The 23,268-nt window shown below is 36.2% G+C and overlaps 1 protein-coding gene across 1 annotated transcript in view; it reads left to right on the top strand.

The window, feature by feature from the left end:
- CRIM1 (cysteine rich transmembrane BMP regulator 1) overlaps nucleotides 1–21,406 on the top strand; it is a 173,687-nt gene extending 152,281 nt beyond the window's left edge. Inside the window, exons 10-17 of the mRNA XM_050315533.1 lie at nucleotides 476–597; nucleotides 4,536–4,745; nucleotides 8,836–9,051; nucleotides 10,798–11,019; nucleotides 15,408–15,602; nucleotides 16,915–17,037; nucleotides 18,402–18,589; nucleotides 18,924–21,406. Of these exons, the coding sequence (XP_050171490.1) occupies nucleotides 476–597; nucleotides 4,536–4,745; nucleotides 8,836–9,051; nucleotides 10,798–11,019; nucleotides 15,408–15,602; nucleotides 16,915–17,037; nucleotides 18,402–18,589; nucleotides 18,924–19,100 (1,453 nt within the window). The 3' untranslated portion in view covers nucleotides 19,101–21,406. The remainder of the gene's footprint in view (nucleotides 1–475; nucleotides 598–4,535; nucleotides 4,746–8,835; nucleotides 9,052–10,797; nucleotides 11,020–15,407; nucleotides 15,603–16,914; nucleotides 17,038–18,401; nucleotides 18,590–18,923) is intronic.
- Nucleotides 21,407–23,268: the final 1,862 nt, after the last annotated feature.

Here is a 23,268-nt window from a genome sequence, read left to right as displayed (position 1 = left end):
ACATTTTTGGAAATCTCTCTATAGTTTTATTATGCAAGATAGGAAATCTACTGTAAGTTATCTGTTATTGGAGGAAAATACTTAACAGTGATTTGTGTTATAAAAATGTAATAAATACAACAGAATCCTACCTACTCCTTCAGTATCTTCACAGTTGTAAAGGTCTTTCCTTGCATTTTTTCACTTGAAAAAAGAATGGAACATCAAAAGTAGTCATAAGCCCATACATCTGTATTATCTGCTGTGGCTTGAAAGTGCCAACTGCAGAGATTTTGCCAGTCACGTGGAAGGAGCACATGGCAGGGATGGAGAGCTGTACACCCCATAGAACCACTGAATCTAAGGGTGACAGTTAACCAATAATTTTCTTTAATTATCAGTCACTTTTCTGAGGGATGCTTTTGCTTTAAAGATCATGACATGTAGATATTTAAGGTGTCTTGCTGACCTTTTACAAATTATTTTGTTCATCTAGGAAGAACAAGCACGGCTGTGAAATCTGTCGGTGTAAGAAATGCCCGGACCTTCCTTGTAGTAAAATCTGTCCGATGGGCTTCCAGCAGAACAGTCATGGCTGTGTTATCTGCAAGTGTAGAGGTACGTGCAAGTGTATTACCACCTCTAATTACAACTTGTTTTCAGAGCAGTTCAAAGAAAACAGCAAAAGAAAAGGAATCCTGCACAGAATATGTACAAGTTGAAATGTGGTAACTGGTGTGGGAGGGTCGGTTCAACATTGTTCAAAGGATTCTATTGTTTTGATGGTGTTTGTTATTATCTGTGTGCATCTTGGTTTCAACAGAAAACCTCAGCTCTGCTTTCATCTCCCATTACAAAGTCACAAAAAAATTGTTATCATTAATAAAAATTGGATCAAGCTCTTAATAAGCAACTGCTAGAAATAAGCTAGTTGAAGGCTTTTTTTTTCAGTAGTGATGTTCTTGTTGGTTTCTCCATTGTCTTTTCTTTACAAAGAAGCTTTGGATTTGATAGATATCCTGTATATCATCTAAAATGGGGGTGCTGTTTCTTGGACACTTTTCAAACAATTTTAATGAACAATGAGTAGAGAGAGCACTTATCCATCAGGAAGAACTTGGTATTCTTAAGTTAAAAATTTCACACACTCCACATACCAAACTTGTAACCATCAAGTTCAAGGTGAATATTGAGATCAGATGTTCGTTAGTTGTCTGCTTTATATTTGTGCTGCTTTTAGCTTGACTGTTTTTTAAGATATTTTCAGACTGTGTTTTACATTAGTCTGGGTATGAGACTTCCTTCATAGCTCATCTCTGTGTTTTCAATTTAATAACTTTTTGTCTGTGCTCAGTCTCTCTCTCTGATTCTGACTGTTCTTTCAGGCTTGCTTTCTTTGATTCTTACTGGTGTGCTTTGATTTATAGCTGTAGTCAAGTAAGTTTGATTACTTTCCCATCGTTTTGTGTAATTATTCTTAACATTTTTAGCAGCTATTTCTTTTGCATTTTAAAAAATTATATAATGCAATAGGATAAGCTATGGGAACTATGGAAGAAGCACTGGAAGAAAGTGTGTAAGTTCCTGAAGTCACTCTTCTGTATCTGAAGGCAAACATGCAAGCATATAAATCAGTAATATCCAACATATCTTTTCTCTACATGACATAATACACTGCAGACAGTTATAGCAAAACTTTAGGGCTTCTAGCGAAATAAGAGTTGAAATGTTACAAATGTACTTTGCAGATATGAGAAGCAGAGAGACATTTCACTGACATTAGATACAATATATGAGTTTTACTAGAAATTAAAACTTTAAATAAGAAAGGGTAACTGCTGAAGGGCATCCCATTGAGATAATTTTTATCACTCAGCTTGTCATTTGTCTTCATGTTTACAGTCAGAACGCTTTTCTTTATTGTTGTGATGCTGTGATGGCATATACACAGAATGTTCTCTTAAGTGTGCCATAATCACATCCCACACTATAAACAGATGTAGTTCTTTGGTCACTAATGATGTGTATGCACACTGTTAAGTGCTTTCCTCAACAACGGTGAATTTTAAAACATGCACAAATATTTAGTGAAATTTACTTGATATCTCTGTAAGTATTTATTGTTGTCATGATCATAAAGATACCAAGCCATGAGAATATCATTTCAGCATCACATCATTAGCAACTTGTCATAGAATAATTAGAGCAGTCACCAGTATGTTCTAGGGAAAATGTGAGTCCTTGTTAAAATTTTGACCCAAAATCCCTAAGTAAGAGGAAGGTATGGGTAAATCCTCTGCCTGTGAATTACTTCCTAAATTGCTTCTGCCAGAAGTAGCTTACACCAGGATTAATGGAAGTAGGACCATAGAAGTACAGGGCTGGAGTAGTCCTTTGGAAAACTTGGAGAGTCTATTTCTTTGCCCTCAAATAAAATAGAGTCTATCTGGATAATCCTTGACAGATGTTTGTCTAAGATTTAGTTTATTAAGAATCTCCACTTTAAAAAAAAAAAAAAAAAGGGCAATCACTTCTCTAAAATAATGTTTTCCTGTGGTTAGCAGTATATGACATTTTAAAATAAATTTTCTAAAATTTCTATCTCCCTTCCTACACATTGAACTGGTTACTTTTTGTTCCAAGCTTAGCAGACATATACAACAGCTAAGCACCATTCCCTTTAGAATTCTTGCAATGTTTAAGGAGTTGCAACTGGAGACTCCTAGACATTTTCTTTTGGGGGGTTCATTTCTAAGTCAAATAAACCCAATTACTATGGTTTCTCATCACTGTTCAAAATCTTGATATTGTACTTTAACAGTGGTAAAATCTTCAAACTAGTAGAGTAGTAGTGTTGCATTTAAATTCCCAGTGCTCCGGTACTTGTATCTTAGATTGAACTTGTCTGTTCTGCAACCTTACCACATTACTGACTCCTTTTTCCTTGTGAACTACTGCATCTCAGATCATTTCAACCATACCTTTAGTTATTCCCATTTTGTTTTTAGACATTGGGTTTCTTCAAGTATCAGCTTTTGTACTAGTTGTATTTAAAAACTGAAAAGTGAAAAGTCTCAGTTTGTGAACTTAATTTTGAATAGTTGCCTATGTGCTTGCTGTGTTTCTCCAAATTTTGGAGTATACTTCAGAATATATCAGGAAAAAAGTTTGGTTACATCTGATACTTCATTTATTTAGGAAGGGGAAGGGTTTTATCATCTAGGACTTCTGAGTGTCAATAATGATTTCAATAGAGAGCAGTATTCCAGTGAAATAAAGTCAAATCAGAATTTGTATAATCTGACACTAAAGTATAAAAGTGTAGTAACTGAATGTAATTTTCTTTTATAGTATTTCTGTATGTAGTATTTCATGCAAGAGGATGAAGGCTGTTCTAAGAAGTATTTTATCCTTGTGCAGCATTTCTTTTTAATTCACAAAATAGTATACTGATGTAATTTCTGTGTATTGCCTTCCTATTCTGAAAACCAGCCTCAAACTTTGTACCATCTGCTTGTTAGACCACTTTTGACAGATCTGCTGCTGCTGAGGAAGTGCTGACCTACATGTTAGTGTGTAAAAAAACCCTCACCAAAAAACACCCCAACCAACCAACTGAAAAGCTCAACAGAAAAATGCTTATTAAAATTACATATAAATATTGCTATCCCTTTTTTAAAAGAAAATAAAATTAGGAACTTAATACAAATAACCTTATATATATGTGTGTCAGCAGAACATCACTGACATACCATTGAAAACAAGTCAGTTCACTGACAAACTGATCCTAAATCCTTCATCGTAGTAATGATGTGGGTGGGGGAGTGTTGGGCTCTAAATTCACTCAGCTGATTAACAAAGAGTATATTGAGGCTGAATCCTGCAGCACTTAAATACCCCTTAAGATACCAATGAGACTTTATCCTTCCTGGACCAACTGCTTGTGTGTTTCAAAGGAGTGCAACAATCCAAGCTACTGTATTCTCATCTCAGTAAAAGCTAAAAACACTGAGGGATAAAATTCTCAAAGCAGTTCTCTTTCAAACATCTCATTTATCATAGTAATATAAACAAATAATTTCTCACAAGAAGTACTTTATGTAATATTTCCAGTATCTGTCATTACCCTGTTAGCACTTGCTTGTAATTTTTTATCATTTGTAAGATCATCAGTAGCTCTTGTAAGTGCTTTTATATTCTACTTGCTATCAGATACATTATAGATAATCTAATATCCTGTGATATTTTAATATTTCATTTTAAATATATTTCACGCTTTCTCCTATTTCCCTCCACTGCATTTCTCTTTCTTTCTTATGTTATTTAGACAGTACTGTATTTCTGGGTGATTAAAAAATCTACTACATCCTATCATCCCCTTCAGTATACCTTTTATTGTTTCCTGTGTGTTGTTACTTTATTTCTAAGTGTAAATGACAGAACTTGGTCTTATATATGCTTTAAAAATACACGCAATCCAGGCATGACATTGGTGTGGTTCTTCCTAAGCAACAGATGCTTATCAGGACACCTCATTTTTCTTTTATTTTGTGCAGAGGCAACGGCTTCCCTCATGCCTCCTGTTAAAACGGGATCTTGCCTGTCGATGGATGGGCGCCGACATGAGAATGAGGAGAGCTGGCACGATGGCTGCAGGGAATGTTACTGCCACAACGGACGGGAAATGTGTGCCTTGATCACCTGCCCCGTTCCCAACTGTGGCAACCCCACCATACATCCAGGGCAGTGTTGTCCATCATGTCCAGGTAACGTGATTTCTTTTACGTCCTTTGTAATCGGGTTTCATTTCACATGTGTTCTGTTTCCTAATACATGAAAATAATCTCGTGCATCATTCAGTAATAGGTACAGGTGAAAGTTTCTATGCCCAAATATAACATGATGACTTGCTGTCATTAAGATCTCAGCTGTGAAAAATAGGAATTTAAAAATTTAAAGCATGTGCATGTTGTGGGTCCTAACTTGTTAATTTTTGACACACTGGAATCTTTAAACTAGTAAAAGTTTCTAGTCTGTTATCTATGATAGCAAATATTGTAATAAGCCGTTACATTTTCTTTTTTTGATTTTAAAGTGGAGTTTTATTAAAATTTATCTCCTGATCTATGTTTCACAACCTCTCAAAGGTGTACACAAACAGGTGTCATAAGTAATTGAACATTATGATTCTGTGTTCTGAGAGAAAGCTCTTGTAGATTATTTCAATGCTTTCAGTGGAAAGGCCAAGTACAATTCATGTTGCATTCCAATACCATTTTAGTAAGTGTTAATATGAAAAACATCTATGAAAAAGTGTGGGTAGAGTGTAAGAATAATGCTCTCTGTTTTCAGAACTATTTTACAGTATTTTATGTGAGAAATAGATTAATTTGTAATACAATGATATTGTCTGTGGGTTTATTGAAAGTCATGTTACAAGTAGGAACAATTGAGGCTCATGAAACTTTTATGAATAGCAAAACAGTAGGACAGCACTGGGAGAATATAAGCAATTATGAATTGTTTCACATTCTTTGTAAAGAACAGGAAACCCTAAGGGTAAAATGAATAGCCAGAACCACTTTCTGAAAGTGACACAGAAAAGTACATTCTCCCTATGACCTAAGATAACCGATCTCTTTAGATTGCTTAGACAAATGTTGATCTCCAATCCAGTTCACACCTTGTGGTAACTGGAAAAATATAGTCCCCAGAGAGATGCACGACTTCAAAGGTTTGTCTCTCTTTCAGCTTTTTCACAATGATTTGTGTAGTATTTTAGGGGATGGTATACTTCGTATGGATGGGGACAGGTTAGCATATCAGTTCTTGCATTAGATAAACTCAAGATTCAAAATTTTAATGTTGTGATGTTGGTCTCTTTTATAAAAGAGCCGTTGCTTACCCAGCAGTGTCCATTCCTTTGAGAGACAGTGTCTGCATAGGTTTCTCTGTCTGACATAGTTCCTGCTTTCAAGACACTGGTCACCTAGCTTCTGTGTTAGCAAAGTCATACTTGGTGTAAACTCTTACAGTGCTAGGGCAGACACAGCATTTTAAAGTGATTGCATATATAAGTATACGAATAAGACTAAATTAGTCTCAGTGTGTGTTTTTTTCCCCACTGAGGTCTTATATTTTTTACAAATGTAATTCCAATTTTATTTTGCAATGTATTGATTCCCTACTGATGATGCTAAATAAATATCATGGATTTTAATAGATAGGAATGAAGTTTGGAATTGTGAGCCCGTGAGCATGTCAGTCAAATGTATTTGCCATAAGAACATTGAAATAATTAGCAGTCCTCATGTACTGAGTTTTGAATTGCAATGTTAACCTATCAACAGGCTAGGGGCAGCTCTCAGAGGTCATTTTTCAGACTGAAAAAAGTGGTTACATTCAATTCAATATTTAATTAGCATTCAACGGAGCAAGATACCTTAACTGCTACACTGTTCCTTATAACCCCGTTTCTATAAATGAGGAGGTTTAAATGGTTCATCACAATGTTTGTGAAAAGTTCCAGGTTTCCAGTAAGATTTAGAAAGCCATAAATTTATAATGTTTTGCAGAACCATGCTATGCAGAAAGTGTGTATTTGTTTGACTAATTGCTCCTTCAGATTAGCAGTAGTAAATTTGCAATACTAGCTGCAAATTTGTAGCAATTCAGTTGCAATGATATTTCATTATCAGGGCTGCTAAGGAGGCATTAGGCAATACCATACATACAGCAGTAATGTCTGGTTATGTTTGTTTGATTAAGAACAGTATATAAGCTGTAGCAAAACAGGCCTGTGACTTTGCAGAGAACTAAATGCAAAGCAGATGACTCAGAAAATTTCCAGAAAAAAATTAGCATCTGCCTTTGCCATGGTGAGTTAGGATGTCGTTGCATAAAATGTAATATATTGTTCCAGCTGAAATAAAAATCAAACAGTGACAAGGCAGCAGACTAGCAATCTCATTTTGGGTAAATGCTGCTGAATCAGGTATGTGGTTCATAAATGTAAGCAATTGGAAAAGCATAGCATAAGCAAATCAGTGAAAGATAAAATAATTCCCTGAAAGAAAAGCATTAGTACTTTGTGAATAAAGTCAGATCAGCCAGAGTCAGCTTCCTTGAGTTCTACTGATCATTCTCCAGAAATGAGAACAATTAAGTTGTGTGTCTTCCACGTGGCAGTGTCAGAGAGCAAAGGGCACAAAAGCCGTTCTCCAGACAAGTACAAGAGAGCCAGGTATACTCTGTGGGCTTTGGCCTGCCTAAATAACTAGAGGAGCTGCTGTCTGCTCAATTTTTCTCTCCTTAACCAAGATATTTGGATTAGGATGATGTTCACATTAGGCATCATTATAATTAAGTAGGAGAGATGGACGGACCTTCTGAAAGTGGTTTAGAGATGTAGCCTAGTTAGGGAAGTCACTTTCTCTTCCCCTGCCATTCATAGCACAGGAAACGTGATGCAGTTCAGTTCTTAGCAGAGGCACCTAACTTAGCTATCCAGTGTTAAATGGGTTGAATTCAGGCTGAAGGACATCACTTATAAGCCTGAAACTTCACTTTGCAGCTTGTAGCTTTCAAACTCATGGCTTCTGCAGCTGAATAAAACATGCTGTGTGAGGCATCTCGGTATCTATACACAGTGCATGGGAAAAGCTGGTGAACTTATTCCAGGTCCAAATGAACCAGCATAGTAAGCAGGCAACTATTACTGCCCTTACTGCACCTTATGTGGGGTAGTCTTCAAAGCATTTCAAGCAGGTTACAAACATGCTGTTTGTGGCATAACCTTTTCTTGATGATAGGTGCTTAAACACCCTCAAGGTGGAGGGTAGGATTCTTTTATTCTTTCAATACACCAAGAGGTAAAGAGAGTTCCCCCATTTTTAATGTCCCAGAGGCTGAAGGACCCTCATGCTGAACAAGGGAAACAGTTTGAGTTCCTTTCTTAACATGAAGGAAGACAAATCTGTTCTCTAAACTGCTGGGGTGAATCTTTTAGCCAGGGCTGCAGAGGTAATGTAATTAATTGTTTGAAAAGGAAGTAAGGTTCATTTGATAAGATACAGTCACTGAAAATATGAGTCTACACACTGTGGCATCTCCTTGGATCCAGTTTTCAAAGATGGCAGATTTCTTTTTTTTTCCCTCCCCTTCTTTTTTTTTCTCTTTTTTGTGCAACATTGATGAAGCACTTCCATCAGTGTTAAGTGCTGATATGTTTTTAGGGGGCTGGGTGTGGGATTCTGTGTTTTTCTGTTCTGATAGGTTGGGGGTTTTTTATTTTTTGTGGGAGATTCTTGGGGGTTATTTTGTTTGGGTGCTTTTTTTTAATGTAGCATCAAATGACAGAGAGACATATCTGTTGGGAAACTTGACTTGAACCTGGATTTCCTAAATTCTAGAGGAGAAGCATACTTACTCATCCTTTCAGGAATTGCACTGATGCTAACATTTAGCAGCTAGGAAACTGTCTGATGAGTAGAATTTTTACAGTTACCTCTTGGAATTCCTATATCACAGGTTGGTTTGATTTTTTTCTGAAATGCTAAATATGCTTAAAGTTACATCTGATTTATATTAACTGCTCTTTTTTCAGAATGATTCTCAAGTTCTTTCTTGTTTATCTTTTTCCCATTTTTCATGAGATGCAGGTGACATAAAGTCAAAAGGTCTTCATCAAGAATAATCTATAGCTGGTTTTGTTATGTATTTTCAGTAATAACATTACTGAAATATATTTGTTGAAATATATTTTCAACAATAACAAAAATTCTTAATCTTGGGTACAGTTGTTAATTATTAGAGTAACAGTTGATTTTGCCTGTCTTCCAATTCTGTTTTTCCCAGATGAAATAATCGTGCAAAAGCCAGAGCTCACCAGTCCATCGATCTGTCATGCTCCTGGTGGGGAATACTTTGTAGAAGGAGAGACATGGAACATTGATTCTTGCACACAATGTACATGCCACAGTGGACGTGTCCTGTGTGAGACTGAAGTCTGTCCACCTCTTCTTTGTCAAAACCCCACCCGCACACAGGACTCCTGCTGTCCACAGTGCCCAGGTATGTGCTGACAACCAGCTTTTATCAGAGCCCTTCCTTGATCTGAGAATACGATGTTTCAGTATGAGAAAGTTTCTGAATGTGCACAGGTGGTTATTGAGGTGCCTTTGTTTTTAATAGTGAGGAGTGAGAGCCTGCAGGCCTCTAATTCAAATGCCAAACCTGACTGTGTGCAAGAGAGATCTGAAGTGTAAAGAGGAGCTGTGGTCCTGAACTTTGAACATATTTTAAGGCAATCTAATAATGTAAAGGTTGTGAGAACCAGAATCCTTAGTTGAAAGGTTTATGAAATATGCACTGGAAACATGCACTCGTTTATGGAGACATGCAGGATTAGAGAAACTTTGAAAGCAGTCAAAGTGTTAGGTAGATAACAGGCTTGTTTCTTTTCCTTTCTACATGCCTTGGTTTTTATGAACTTCTTTATTACTATCTTGTCTATTTGGGATTTGGTCTCAAAAATATTTCTGTTTGCTTTTACCTTCACATGGTATGATTTCAGAGTGACTTGAAGGCAGCTGAATAATATCAAAGCATTCCAGCCTGGCAGGTGTGCCAGATTCCTCTTAGACTGCCTCACAGTGTAAAGAAGATAACAGGATTTGCTTTCCCCCAAGGAAAGATATTTGATTATAAATGAACATGAATTCCTATTTTACGTAACAAATGGGGGAGTTTTTTGCTGTGGAAATTTACTACAGACCTGTGAATTATATGTAAACTCGCTGAAAAAATATGTCTTTCTTAAAACCAAAATCTAAAAATTTTACTTTAAGAAAAAAGAAAAGTTAGGTTTTGCTGTTAGGTTTTGCTACAGACTGTTGTTTTGGGTGTGGAGGTTTTTTCTGACAAAATATTTGCAGCCGGTTCTGATGCAAATATTAAGTTCTGCTGCTTTCCATTTTTCTCATTATTAATAACAACGAACATTTGCTTAACCTGAAAATACTGTTTTGAAGGAGTTGATCTTACCTCACTGGCTATATAATGAGTTTAGTGTCATAGATTAATGCAGTTAGATTGAGAACCTGATATGAATGCTCTTATGAATCCTTTCTTTTCTTCTCCTTTTCTTGTACCTTATCTGCACATACAGTCCTGTTTCTTGTTTTGTAATGTCTTTTAAGATACAGCTTAATTGCAGAAATATGTCTCCTCCACAGGCAGGCATGACAATTAAAGGAAACCCATTGGCATCAGGCTGCAGCCTGATTAAATTCCATTTGTTTCTCAACAGCATATAATTAGCTCATCTAAGTCCACTAGTGAAGGTGACAGCAGCATAATAGCTTTTCACTTTGCATCATTCTAAGATTTGGACTGTCATGGTAGAAGCTGGGATTCAAGTTTTAGATTTAAAATTTAATTTCTCTTGTTTAAGATTAATTCCTATATACCTTGCAATTCAGAGAGTTCAGAGTGGCTTTTTGAGGTGCTGATTCTGATGGTGATTATTTTTCACTTTACTGTCCTTTTCTCAATGTGTTTTGGGTTGGATTTTTTGGGTTGGGTGTTGGGTTTTTTTTTGGAAACTCAGTGAAGGTCTACATATTATGCTAGAGCACATCACGAGGTCTTCATCACATGTAAGGACTGAAAAGGCATGAGGCTCTGTCCTAGTTTTGTTGAAGTAGTGAGCCAGCGTGTTCCATTGTGTTCTTAAAGAGTGAACTCTTTGTTAAGGAACTATGAGAAAAGTTAGTTAGCCACTGTATGTTAAATAACTTAATCTGTTTATATTTACAGATGAGCCTCTTCAGCCCTCCTCATCAAGCAACGAGAGCATGCCCAGTTACTGCAAAAATGATGAAGGAGATATTTTTCTGACAGCTGAGTCCTGGAAACCCAATGTCTGCACTAGCTGCATTTGCATGGATGGTGTGATTAGATGCTACTCTGAGTCTTGCCCACCGGTATCCTGTGAGAGACCCGTTTTGAGAAAGGGACAATGTTGTCCTTACTGTATTGGTGAGCAAATAAAAACAGTTAACTTGCTGTTCACTTCTCGGGAGTAAGAAAGAAGTTTTATTCCAAAACTGAAATATGTTCCCCTGGTTTGGGGAGTAATGGTTTGTGCCTTCAGTTGAACTGGAGAGCGAAATCTGCGTAGGGAGCTTGGAGGGTCAAGATTTGTGGTTTTTTAGGTAGAAGTGCATGGAGATATACATGTAATTTACCTACAAACTCGAGAGGACATCCTTCTGAAATCATGGTAATACACTTTATTGGATGAAGACATTACACAAAAATTGTTTTATTTAAAGGAAGATTTGCCAGGTAATGTATATGGTATGTCAAAATTCGTGTGATAATATGAGGAAAACATTAATTATGACTGCAGAAGATGAGCCGAAGCACTATGAAATTCCATGGCATGTAGAACTGTTAATAAGGCATCTAAATTGAAATACTGGAAAAAAAATGGAAGTTTGTTAATGATAATATCTTTGAGGAAAAACATAGGGAAAATATGTATTTTTTAAGTACTAAAAAATGCATAAAGAATTAAGGGCCATGCACTGGTTTTGGATTTGGAGCTAAAGTAAATGGTGTATGCTGTAGATAGTGAAAATTGCCAGGCATTTTTAAAGTTGCAAAATTTGATATTACTGATCACTTTTTCATTGCATGTTGAATAGAGTATTTAAAGATTACTTTTTTGTGAGTTCATAGCAAGTACAAAGGCTGTAGAATGGAAGCTGCTAATAGAGAAAAATTGGATAATGTACTTACTGAAATTAAGTCTTTGCAGCATTGTTGAAAAGCATTCAGAGCTTACTTACCTTCACTTCCAAAAGTAGCAGGGGGAGATACAGTAGGCAAGAGTTCCATAAAAAGTAATATAGTAAAATTGACAGGCTTTAAATATTAAATTGAACATGTGAATCAACTTGCCCATCTATAAACAATACGATTTTCCTTTGGAAACATGTCAGAAAGGTTTTGAAGTACTTTCAGATATGTACTATTGATACAACTGTTGAAATGTTTAATTCATTGCAGATAAACTGTCTTTAATAATAGATGATACAGTTTTATATGATGTACAAGGAGTTCCTTGAAAAAATGTCTGAAAAAGTTACAAAATACCCAATTTTCCATTGCCTTTGGAACCATACTTAGATTCCTGATGAGGACATTTTGAGGGGAAAGTTCTTTGTCATCCTATGACTATTTCTTCTCATGGTTTGCATAAAAAATGGGGAGAATTTAGAATTTTTTTGACAACTGATTTTCTGCAGGCTTTTCTTCCAGTGATTGACTTTGAACCATAAAAATGAATTTTAATTCAGAAAACATTTTAACATTAAAAAAATACAGAACGTATGCAGAGTTGGGCAATCAAATCAGTAGAGTCAAAACATGAGTCTTAATACTGTAGTGGAGAATGATTTGGGTGAGAAAGGGACTAGTGCTGTGAACTACAAAAATGAAACCTCTAAAACTTTTTGTCTATACCTTGCATGTCAATTGCAAATATATACACTCAACATGTAGATAAGGCTTTAATTAATTGACTTTGAATCCTTTTTAGTCGCATAATATTAGAAATACTTAAATGTGTGAGCAATAAAAGCATAATGATATTTTTTAGTAGCAACTGATCAGCAATACAAAATACAGAAGCTAGATTTTAATTAATGCTCAGATATGAAGATTTTCAATTATGGTGCATTTTACTAATCCAAGTTGTACTATGTTTTGTGGTCTAAATAACTGAAATCCATGGGAACTATTTTTTTTTATGGTTTCAATGAACTATATACTCTTGCATGTAAGACTAGTCATGTTGTGCACCTAATTTTTGTCTTCCTGGTTCTTACTGGTCAACCCTTTATTTCTTGAGAACTGTGAAGCACATCTTTATTCAGATTCTTCCTCACTGTTTTAATTTAATAGTTGATAAAATGCTTAAATCATAGAATCATTTAGGTCAGAAAATACCTTTAAGATTGAGTCCAACGGTTAACCCAGCACTGCCAAGTCTGCCACTAGATCACATCCCCAGGTGCTGTGTCTATACATCTTTTAAGTACCTCCAGGTACTTAATCACTTCCCTAGGCATAGGCAAACTCTGTGGAAACAGGCTTTCTTCATTTATTGGAATTTCAAAAATTATGCAGGCTTTTAGCACTGTATTGTATTCTGCTTCTTCCTGGATCCAGTTTGTATAAATTCAAATTCAAAATTTTACAGGCCTTGTTGTTTGAATCCTCAATATCATCCTGTGTATTTAACATTCTTCTTTTTTCTTACAAAGAAAGGTTAATTTGGAAAGATAACCTTCTAGTTTAGAGATGATAAAGGAGTGTATCTATTTGGTTAAAGACAAGATCACTCTTCTGCAGAAAACAGAACAATGACTGTTTGTTTAGCAGATGAGACTGATTTTCTAGTACAGCTAGAATAAATTTGAGAGAAGCAAGTAGAGCTAGATGCAGTCTTCTGAACTCCAGTTTTTTATGTAGGTTTCTTACTGCAAGTCTCATTTCCATTATCCTTGAGCACTTTTTGGTGTTGTGGTCTTCATCTTCATTCTTGTTTATACTTGCATAGGGATGGACACCAAAACAGGAGACACACACAGGATAATACTGTATTAGGATTTAAAAATTTCCTCTTGAGGTTTAAAGATGCAACATTGCTATTGTGATTTTACCCTTGTTCATTCGTCTAAAAACTATTTACTGTATTAAATTGGGATGTGTTCCTCACAAACTTGCAAAACTGGGCAAATTAAAGGACTTTTCCCGACAAATCAGCTGCTAAATTGAAGAAGGTATCCTGAGTGGGACAAGGTAGCACTTTGGAAGCAAATCAGCCCTGAGTGCCCAGGCAGTACACAGCTTTAGGTCTGCACAGGTAATTATCAGGAGAGGAGTGTTTGGGCTGTGTGCCTCACCCTCGTCCCCAGCCACATCTACTTGTTGGCTAATACAGGGCTCCACTGGCTCTATGTCAACATGCACATCATCTGGGTAAAAACCTAATGAGCTTTCTGCATCTTTTCCTCCCACTTTTCCTTTCTCATATGCACCCAACATTTATTTATAAAATCTTCTACTTGGGGAGGTTGAGACCCATACTTACAGCCATGGAAGCCATGGGATACCCATACCGAGGATCTCCAAAACCCTTTGTGCTTTTCAGATAATTCTACTAATATTAGTATTATCTTCTTTTGCATTTGAATTTATTCTGTCCAGATCTGTAGCACTGGTCTGCTGACTGCTAACCTTGTTATTCCAGATTATGTCAGTCTATTATGTTGTCACTAATTAAAACCTTTACTAAAGGCCAAATTATTTAATAAGGTTTTTTATTTATGTTTGAGAGTATTTCTAATTGACATATTTAAATATGTAATCTGTGTGAATGTTAAACCAGAATTTATCTGATGGTTTAAGAAGTTTGTGATTTCATTCTGTAACATCCTGCATATGTTTACTGGGCAAATTCATGTAATCAGCAAGTTTCATCATAATAATTTTTGCCTCTTAAGAAATAAAGTTAGTAAGAAGCTAAGGTGAAAATGAGTTGCTGCTTGGCTTTTGGAGCTTCTGCTTTGTGGTTTTATTTTGATTATCTATAAAGTGCCACAGCAGCAAAAAACTTCCTAGGCTAAGCAATTCATTACTACCTTCACAGTGAAACAGAAGGTATACTGCAGACCACCTAAAAGGCTTGCATAGGATGCAACATTAAAAAAATGGTATGCTGAATGCTTAGGCAGAAAGATCACACTGATTTCCAATTTATATAACACTAAGCATGAAAAAATCTACTGAGTTTAGTTATTGCCCTTTTCCTGGGGTTGACGCAGTTGCAGGTAATGATCAGATTCTCTTCAAATGTGTTTTATCATAATAAATAGTCTAAGCACTTCTGGTTACTTCATCTGCAAGTTGCTTCATTCTTCTTGGCATCCTGCCTAATCTGTTTTTTTTTCAGTATTCTAGACTAACTTCATCTTTCTTAAACCTTGCTATAGAAATTTAGGTAATTAGGAGGTTTTTTTCTTAATTGAAGTCTCAAATAGTCAAACATATAAAAGAATCAATTCTTCTTCATTTTCACAGCATTTTTTTATATCATCATTTCTTGTCCCAGTCATCTTTCCTCTAGCCTCTTGCATTAAGAAAGTAAGGAGAAGCAGCCCAGGCTAATTACATATATAAAGTAGCAGAAATGACATCTTTTTAACAAAGATTTTCTGGAAGGTGAAGAGAGGGTCTTTTAATTACAGTTGAGATTTCTTTGTAGCAATTGTTTCACTTCCGTGTTTAGGGAAGAAATCGGATTTTTGTGTAATTGGGCTTTACTGCATAATCACACCACTGTTTTCCTTCAACAGAAGATGCAGTTCCAAAGAAAGTTGTCTGCCACTTCAGTGGAAAAACATACGCAGATGAGGAACGCTGGGACATCGACAGCTGCACACACTGCTACTGCCTGCAGGGTCAGACTCTCTGCTCCACTGTCAGCTGCCCACCTCTCCCCTGTGCTGAACCCATCAATGTGGAGGGAAGCTGCTGTCCCATGTGTCCAGGTAATGTGATGTGACAACCCAGTTTACTGTGATGCTGGTTTACCAGGATTAATTGGAGCCCTTGGTGGTCTAGTGGTTAAGGGCGTGGCGCTGTCACCTCCGAGGCCCGGGTTCGATTCCCGGTCAGGGCCACTCCCGGGCAGATGGAGCTCGTTAGCCCTTAAAGGCATCCCACCTACGTCCTAAGGACCTCGCTGCCACCGTCCAAGCTCGCTTGGCCCCGGCAGATGAACCTTAGGATTAAAGGGTGGGCTCAGTTCCGCGCACACTGTGTCTCACCTAAAAAATCCAATGCGCAGGCTGGAAGGTGTAAAGACCTTCCCCGGATCTTCACTCACGAAGGCTGGCCATTATTATTATTTAATTTTGTTTTTGAATAGCAGTTCATGTTTGAACAGCACCACGAAGACAGCAGAGTTTTAGACTTCAGGAAAATTAATATTCTTAACAGATAGGCACATTGTGCGAAGACATAGTTTGAATTCCACTTATTCTGAGAACTGTGAACTCAAAAATTAGTTGCTTGCCCCTGGTTTGTCCTTTCACAAGGTTATGGAAATACGTTATTGAAGTCAAAAATTAATATTCTTACATCTCTGCAGATTATGTCACAGTGATTAATATTTCTATCTTTTCTGAGTCTCTTCATTACTTTTCAAATACTACATTGCTTTATTTATCACTTTAAGTTGGCTTAAAAGCAGTATGAAATTGTCTTGGCAATGGGCACAAGAGACATAAGAATTGCAACTGGTTTCTAAAGTAAGTCCTGAAATGCTTCTGCAGAAGTTTGCTCATCTTAGTCAGCTGGTAACTACTTCTGACAGGACAACTGCAGAGATTCAGCAGTACCATGTCTTGCAATTCCCCTGCTTTGAGAATTGCAAATAAAGGAAGGCAAAGAACCCAGTAGACACTGTTTACATATCATCTGGGAAGACGTAGCCTTCCCTTTGTTTTTTTTTTTTTTTTTTTTTTTTTTTTTTTTTTTTTTTTTAAATACCACAGAGGAGCAAGCCTGTAGTAAAGCATGTATTCTGAAATGGTATTTTCAAAAGCAAATTTGTCCACACCACTCCATCATCCCATTCATGTTAGGATGATGATAATAGCAGCAGGCGTGTATCCTGTATACATTATGAAACACATTTTAAACAAAATTCCAGACTAATAACGATGAAAATTCTGAAACAAATAAAAGAATTCATAGGACAAAGCACTGCAGATGGCCAAGTGTATTTCCTGAATTAAGAGGAGCACTGAGAAGTTAAGCAGCCTGTAATTTGTGAAACACATTTATCTCATTTCGCAGAGATGTATGTACCTGAACCCACTAACATTCCCATTGAGAAGACAAATCATCGAGGAGACATTGAACTAGAAGTACCAAACTGGCCAACTCCAAGTGAAAATGACATAATCCACATTCACAGAGGTAAAATCTGACACAAACTGGGATAACAGAGGCCTGTTTATTCCCCATGTTTAATGCACCTACTTGTTCTATTCAGGTAGCATCTATATAATGCTTTGGAAAGGTGGTTATCTGAGAATATTCTTCAGTGCATAACTCTTACATGCATTTTTCTTTGATTAAAGATGAGTCAGTCTATTAAATTACATTTATGCAATTTGGTCTCATTATCATTCCATCTTCTGCATGGAAGAAACATCTGTGTTGGTATTATGATGTTCTATAAAATTAAGAATACGATGAATGAGAAGAAATTCTGCAATGTCTTTTCTGATTCAAAAACTAGAAAGAAGACCAATGGAGTTGATAGATCTTAATTTGATTTTCTTCTATTGATAAACAAAGATGGAAAACACGTACCACAGCTTAAAATGTATCATAGACAAATGTCAAAGCTTAAAAAAATCCCATCTCAGGTATAATGAGACAGAGCTAATAAAGTTGTCTAAGGATATAAATGTATCTTTTGTTTAAAGCTGTGCTGCAATCATTATTCCAGGGAAGAGGAAACACTCTATGACACTGTCTTTAACCTTTTCTAATTGAAGGACAATCTAAGCTTGTATGTATTTTTTTTAAATATGAGGATGATCTCATAGCATACTATTGTTTGGAGAAAGGATGCATGAAATTTAACTGCTTTTTAAGCAGCTTTTTAAGAAGTTTTAACCTTACACTTCTATAATTAAAGCATTTTCATTTCTCACAGGCATTAGTAGCTGGGTTGCAACTATCCTGGCTAGGGATTATAAACACACACTGCAAAGTGTGGAATTTTTTAGATGTCATTGAAAATTACTATTCTTTGCAATTACATGCAAAACTTCTTACATTCTAAGTAGAGTGCCAGCAATCTGTTTTCAGAGACTGAGTGGTGCAAGTATTGTAATATGGTCTCAACAGATGAGAGAGCAAACACATCATAATTGTCCTACTGGCTTTAAAAGGTAAAAAAAAAAAAAAGACTTCCATCAGCATGGAAACACAGTCTGATTTTTTTTTTGTAAGTGGGAATTTTGTTGTGATCAGGTAAGATAATGCAAACACAACTGAGCTAAAAGGTTATTGTCAGACTTGTTTGTTGTTGTGCTCTATATTCCTGCTATTTCCTCTCTTTTTGATGGCCTTTTCATGCCTAATATAGTCACTATACAAGATACTAGCTTTTGCTTGTTCTAACTTCTATAAATAAGGTGACATTGCAGGAGAGAAAGTCCAAGTTCATATGAGTGGCAAGACATAGGACTGAGACTTTCAGAATTACATCCTTCATTATGGCCAAGGCCCATTTGTAATCGCTAACAAATGCTCACATTACCTTCCAGATATGAACCATCTCCAGGGAGAGTACCGAAGCGGCAGTGGGCCACACCCCAGTGAGGATGCCTCTGTCGGCTCTGTTGCCTTGGTGACAATTCCAATCATGATAGCGCTTTTACTGATCATCATCCTCCTGCTCATCAATCAGAAAAAGCAGTGGATTCCTGTGTCCTGCTACAAAGCTCCAACAAAGGTGCTGTGTTTCTGTCTGTTTCCAGACTTTCACATTTTTTGGAAACCAGGAACAGAACATTGTTGTAAATGTTCAGCAACAGATTAACCCACCCAACCGGGATATGAGGATAGCAGAGCTCCATTCAGAAGATAAAACATGGTGATTCTAAGGAGAGTGTTGACCTGTTACTGTGCCTGGCATAAGCATTTAACAACTTTGGGAAAAGTCTAGGCTCTTTAATTGCTGTATTTTGTTTTGTGCTTATGGACTTGAACGAAAAGAACTTTTTTTAATTATGTGTGGAATACAAAAATTGTTTAACTTACTCAGTATTTCCTTTCTCTTTTAACAGCCTTCTTGCCTAAACAATCAACTGGTGTATGTGGACTGCAAGAAAGGTACCATGGTCCAGGTGGACAGTTCTCAGAGGATGCTAAGAATTGCAGACCCGGATTCAAGATACAGTGGATTTTACAGCATGCAGAAACAGAACAACCTACAGGCAGATAATTTCTATCAAACAGTTTGAAGAATTGCACCCTTACCAAGGATTAAGAAAGAGAAGAGAGAGAGAGAGAGACAGTCTGCTATTAAAATAAAACTAGAATTGTGCACTTGCTTAGTGGATTGTATTGGATTTGTGACTACATGTACAGCTCTAAGACCTTACTGGGATGAGCTCTGACTCCTGCAATGTGCCAGAAAAAGCATTCCCACTTTTCCTTGAGATAACTGACCAAGTGTTTTCTTAGAACCAAAGTTTTAAAACTTGTTAAGATGTATTTGCTTGTAACATAGCTATAGAGGTTTTTTGGGAGGGGGAATCAGGGGCTAGGGATAGGCAATGAGGTAAAAGGAAGCTTCATAGAAGAGAAGCTGGTCATGCTTGGCTGGAGAAGAAAATAAACTGCCGAGCAGCAGGATAGCGGTTTTCCTTGTTGCTCTGAAATTGCATCTGTTGCACCCAAAGCCTAACCCCAGATGAAAAAAATATGAAAAGGTCTGATTTTTTTTTCCAGCTGTTGCTACAGTAATATACTCCTAGAACAGAATTTGTCACATCACAGGTGTGGTGTAGCTGCAAATATTTTTCTATATGATGAGAAGCTGCAGTAGTTAATGAAATAGCAAGGAAAAGATTATAGCAGAAAATAAAGGGTGGGTTTATTAAGGATGTATAAAATTATACCTTGTGCTGCTTTTTGTTTTTATTTTTGTTTTCTTCAAAGCTGATTGGCTAGATTAGCCAGACTTCAGCAGAGTTAGCAAATGACTGAGGCCTAAGTAATTCCTGATATGAGCACTGGATCTTTTGACAGCAGTATTGAAGGAAGGAAGGAAAAGTCAAGAACACCATGCAGTTCCAGGGGCTTTTGTTTGTTTGTTTTGTCTGTTGTGGTTTTGTTTTGTTATTTTATATCAATCTCTGGTTGTTCATACAGGAGAAGGAAAAATATTTTTGTTGGACAAAGCTCTTGCTTACAAGAGAGTAAAAAAGAGACTGTTTTAAGGTTGTTTTTTTTCCTGTTGATGTTCTTATTTACTGGTATGCAGATTTAGAAACTACTTCCATGCTAGGAAGCTGCTTAATTTTAATTGTATATTACTCAAGCACCTTTTTTGAAGCTCAGAAAAAAAAAGGAGATCATGCTTCTTTAAACTCTAGCATTATAGGAATATTTATGTAAATATAATTATGCTAAAAACAACAAAAAGTATTTGTATGTTTGTGTATATATATGTATATACAAATGCATGTAGGTATACATATGTATATATACATGCATGTGTATATACACTATACATATATATACTGTATATATAAAATACTATGTATACAGTATATATTTTTTTCTATTTTTTTTTTCTTGTTGAATGTATTTTTATCTGAGAGAGATTTTACCCAGAGCAGAAACAGATAACAGGCATTCCATATCAATGCTTAATCGCTTGTGAGTTTCGGAAAGACAAGAAAAGAGCATCTCATTCTACCTACAGTTTGATTTGATTTGATTTGATTCGAAAGTGTTTGTGTGTGTGTGTGTGTGTGTGTGCGCGCACTCTTGTGTTGGCGTGTGTACAGTACGTGCACGGTTATAGCAGTAAGCGTTGCTCTTGCTACTTGCTACATTTCAGGGTGTTTCTTATTTTTCTTTTCCTGCTTAGCCTTAAAAAGGCTTTTTAATGAATGCATTGGCTAGAGACACTGATGACAATATACATGCAGCACTAATCAACTCCATAAATTAACACCATCAGCTCCTGGATTTTGGAGGTTTTTTTCTTTTTTTCTTTTTTTTTTTTTTTCAAACAATTGTTTGAAACAACTACTGGAATATTGTCCACATTAAGCTGGAAGTTTATTGTAGCTTGCCTCATTTATAACTCTGACTGTATAATACAATGTTACTTTCCAAACAGGTCTTGGCACTTTTATACTAATTACCCATTTGTGCATTGCCTTTTTTCTTTTACAAATGCTTCTCATAAGAGACACAGATACCCAGTATGCTTAATGTGAAAAGAAAATGTATTTTTTGTAAAGGAACTCTCAAGTATTGTTCTAAATACTTGGTCAGAGGTTGCTGAACTTTAAAACTGAAAAAAAAAAAAACTAATTTATTATTATAATGACCTAATTTATTAATCTGAAGATTAACCATTTTTTTTTTGTTTTAGAATATCAAAAAGGTGTTCTAGCTGTTTGCATCAAAGAAAAAAATAGGTGTATCATTAAGGGTCAACATTTTTTCTGCTTATATAACTTCAGTTTCCAACCACCAGTAAGAAAAAATGTAGTCTCCCCAGTGTTTTGTACTCAATCTGATATTGAAACAGAGATGTTTCTGTCCAGTTACTGCAGAGATTTTGTCAAGACAAAACATCCATTCCTTGCATAAGAGTAAGCAGTCTTTATCCAGAAATTGTAAATGCTTGCTTTTGTTTTACAATCAAGGCCATATTCTGAAAATATTAGCAGGATATAGGACATGGTGTAAAATGTTTTTTATTATTATTATTTTATTATTATTATTTTAAAGATATGATTTATCCTATGTGCTGTATCCATTACACTCTTTTACTTTGGTTCCTGTTGTGCTCTTGTAAGAGAAATGCAGATATAATTTTCTGAAAAATAGATGCATATGTGGCACTCGGAGTGCACTGCGGTTCAGCAGATTGCTTGTTTACTTTTTTAACTGTAAGGCGGTTTCTTGTAATTTGGCTCTTGGCAGCACAATAAAAAAATTTTAAACCTACTGATGTGTATTCTCTTAAATGTTCACATTTATTACTCCTGCACACTAGTCCTTGAAACATTAGTTTACAGATTGATATTGTGGTGGGTAGGAATTAATTTTATTGTTGTGCTGACCTGAGATTGGAACAGCTCAGAACACACTGTGGATAAAGAACAGTTTTGCAGTTACAGAAAGTTCTGCATATTATACTAAAGAATTTTAACACTGGAGAGCTCTGTGGAGTTCCAAATACTTTCAGCATTCAGTAAAGATGAATCTCTCAAATGCAAAGTTAGGCCTTTGCCCTGTCATGGAGGGCATGTGGTCTAGTCATACATGTCAGAAAGCTGCGCTTAACCGTACAAGACTCTGATACAAGGTCCTATAAAAAGCATGTGGAATCACAAATTGTACTTCATGGACTTCCCGAGCCACAGATCATTTATTTATCTATTAGCCCATAATGTTTTTTTCTTCTAGTAATTTGTAAGTTAATGGACTTGATGTGAAGTTCTGGTATGTAACTACCGGACACAAGGCAGTTTTCAGCTTGACTACATGCTTTGTAAACAACTGCTTTCTTTTCTTTTTTTGAAACCATCCTCCTAATGGTTTCATTTAATATCCCTGACACTGCATTCAAATCAGCAGTAGATCATTATCTATATGCCACCCATTAATTTAGAGACCTGTATCTTGTCTCCATTTTTTCTTGAAAAGCCCAATGTACAATTCTTTGGGAGCAGTTCCATACCTTATGGCTACCCTTGCCATTCCTTGTACTTCTCATTCATGTACTTCCCTGTACATCCTTTTAAGATAAAGGGTAAGGGAACTGAAAATGTCCACATTGTTCAAACATGGTACTCCCTGGATTTAGCACGGTATTTACAGTTTGGATTGCTACTCCCACTGAGTCAATGTTCTTGCAGTGCTAGCTGCAATAATCCCAAATGCCCAAGTACTAATAGTTACTGCAAAGCCCATAATTGACTTTGGCTAGGATAGATCGGTATTTATGTGCATCCCTTTACATTTACATATGCTGGATTTCCTCCCCTTTCCTATTTTACTGTTTCAGCATTTTTGCTCCTTTCCAAAACTAAGGCTATGGAAGACATGTGTGTTCTAGAAGAGCATCTTCAAACTTTCCAAACGTTTTTATTTTTCATCAGAATGAAACAGAAAACATCACTGAACCAATGTATAAAATAATAGTGCGTGCACATTTGAACACTCAGAGCAGCCCTGGTCTCCTTTGCCTTACATGGAAAGGATAGTATGAGGAATGCCTCTGCCCACCAGCGTTTGTCAGCTTGAGAAAAGCTATAGCTGAGTAGGATAGAATGCAAATCCTTTAAATCACCTCAGTAGCATACAGATGCTTAACAAGGAACGAATTTGCTCCTTGCTGTGTTTCTTTCCAAACATCAAGTAGGAAGTACAAAAAGAAAC

This window comes from Myiozetetes cayanensis, unplaced genomic scaffold, assembly GCF_022539395.1.
Source record: "Myiozetetes cayanensis isolate MyiCay16 unplaced genomic scaffold, myiCay2020 scf2-11, whole genome shotgun sequence".
NCBI classification, from domain to species: Eukaryota; Metazoa; Chordata; class Aves; order Passeriformes; family Tyrannidae; genus Myiozetetes; species Myiozetetes cayanensis.
This window is presented reverse-complemented; position numbering and strand designations above follow the sequence as displayed.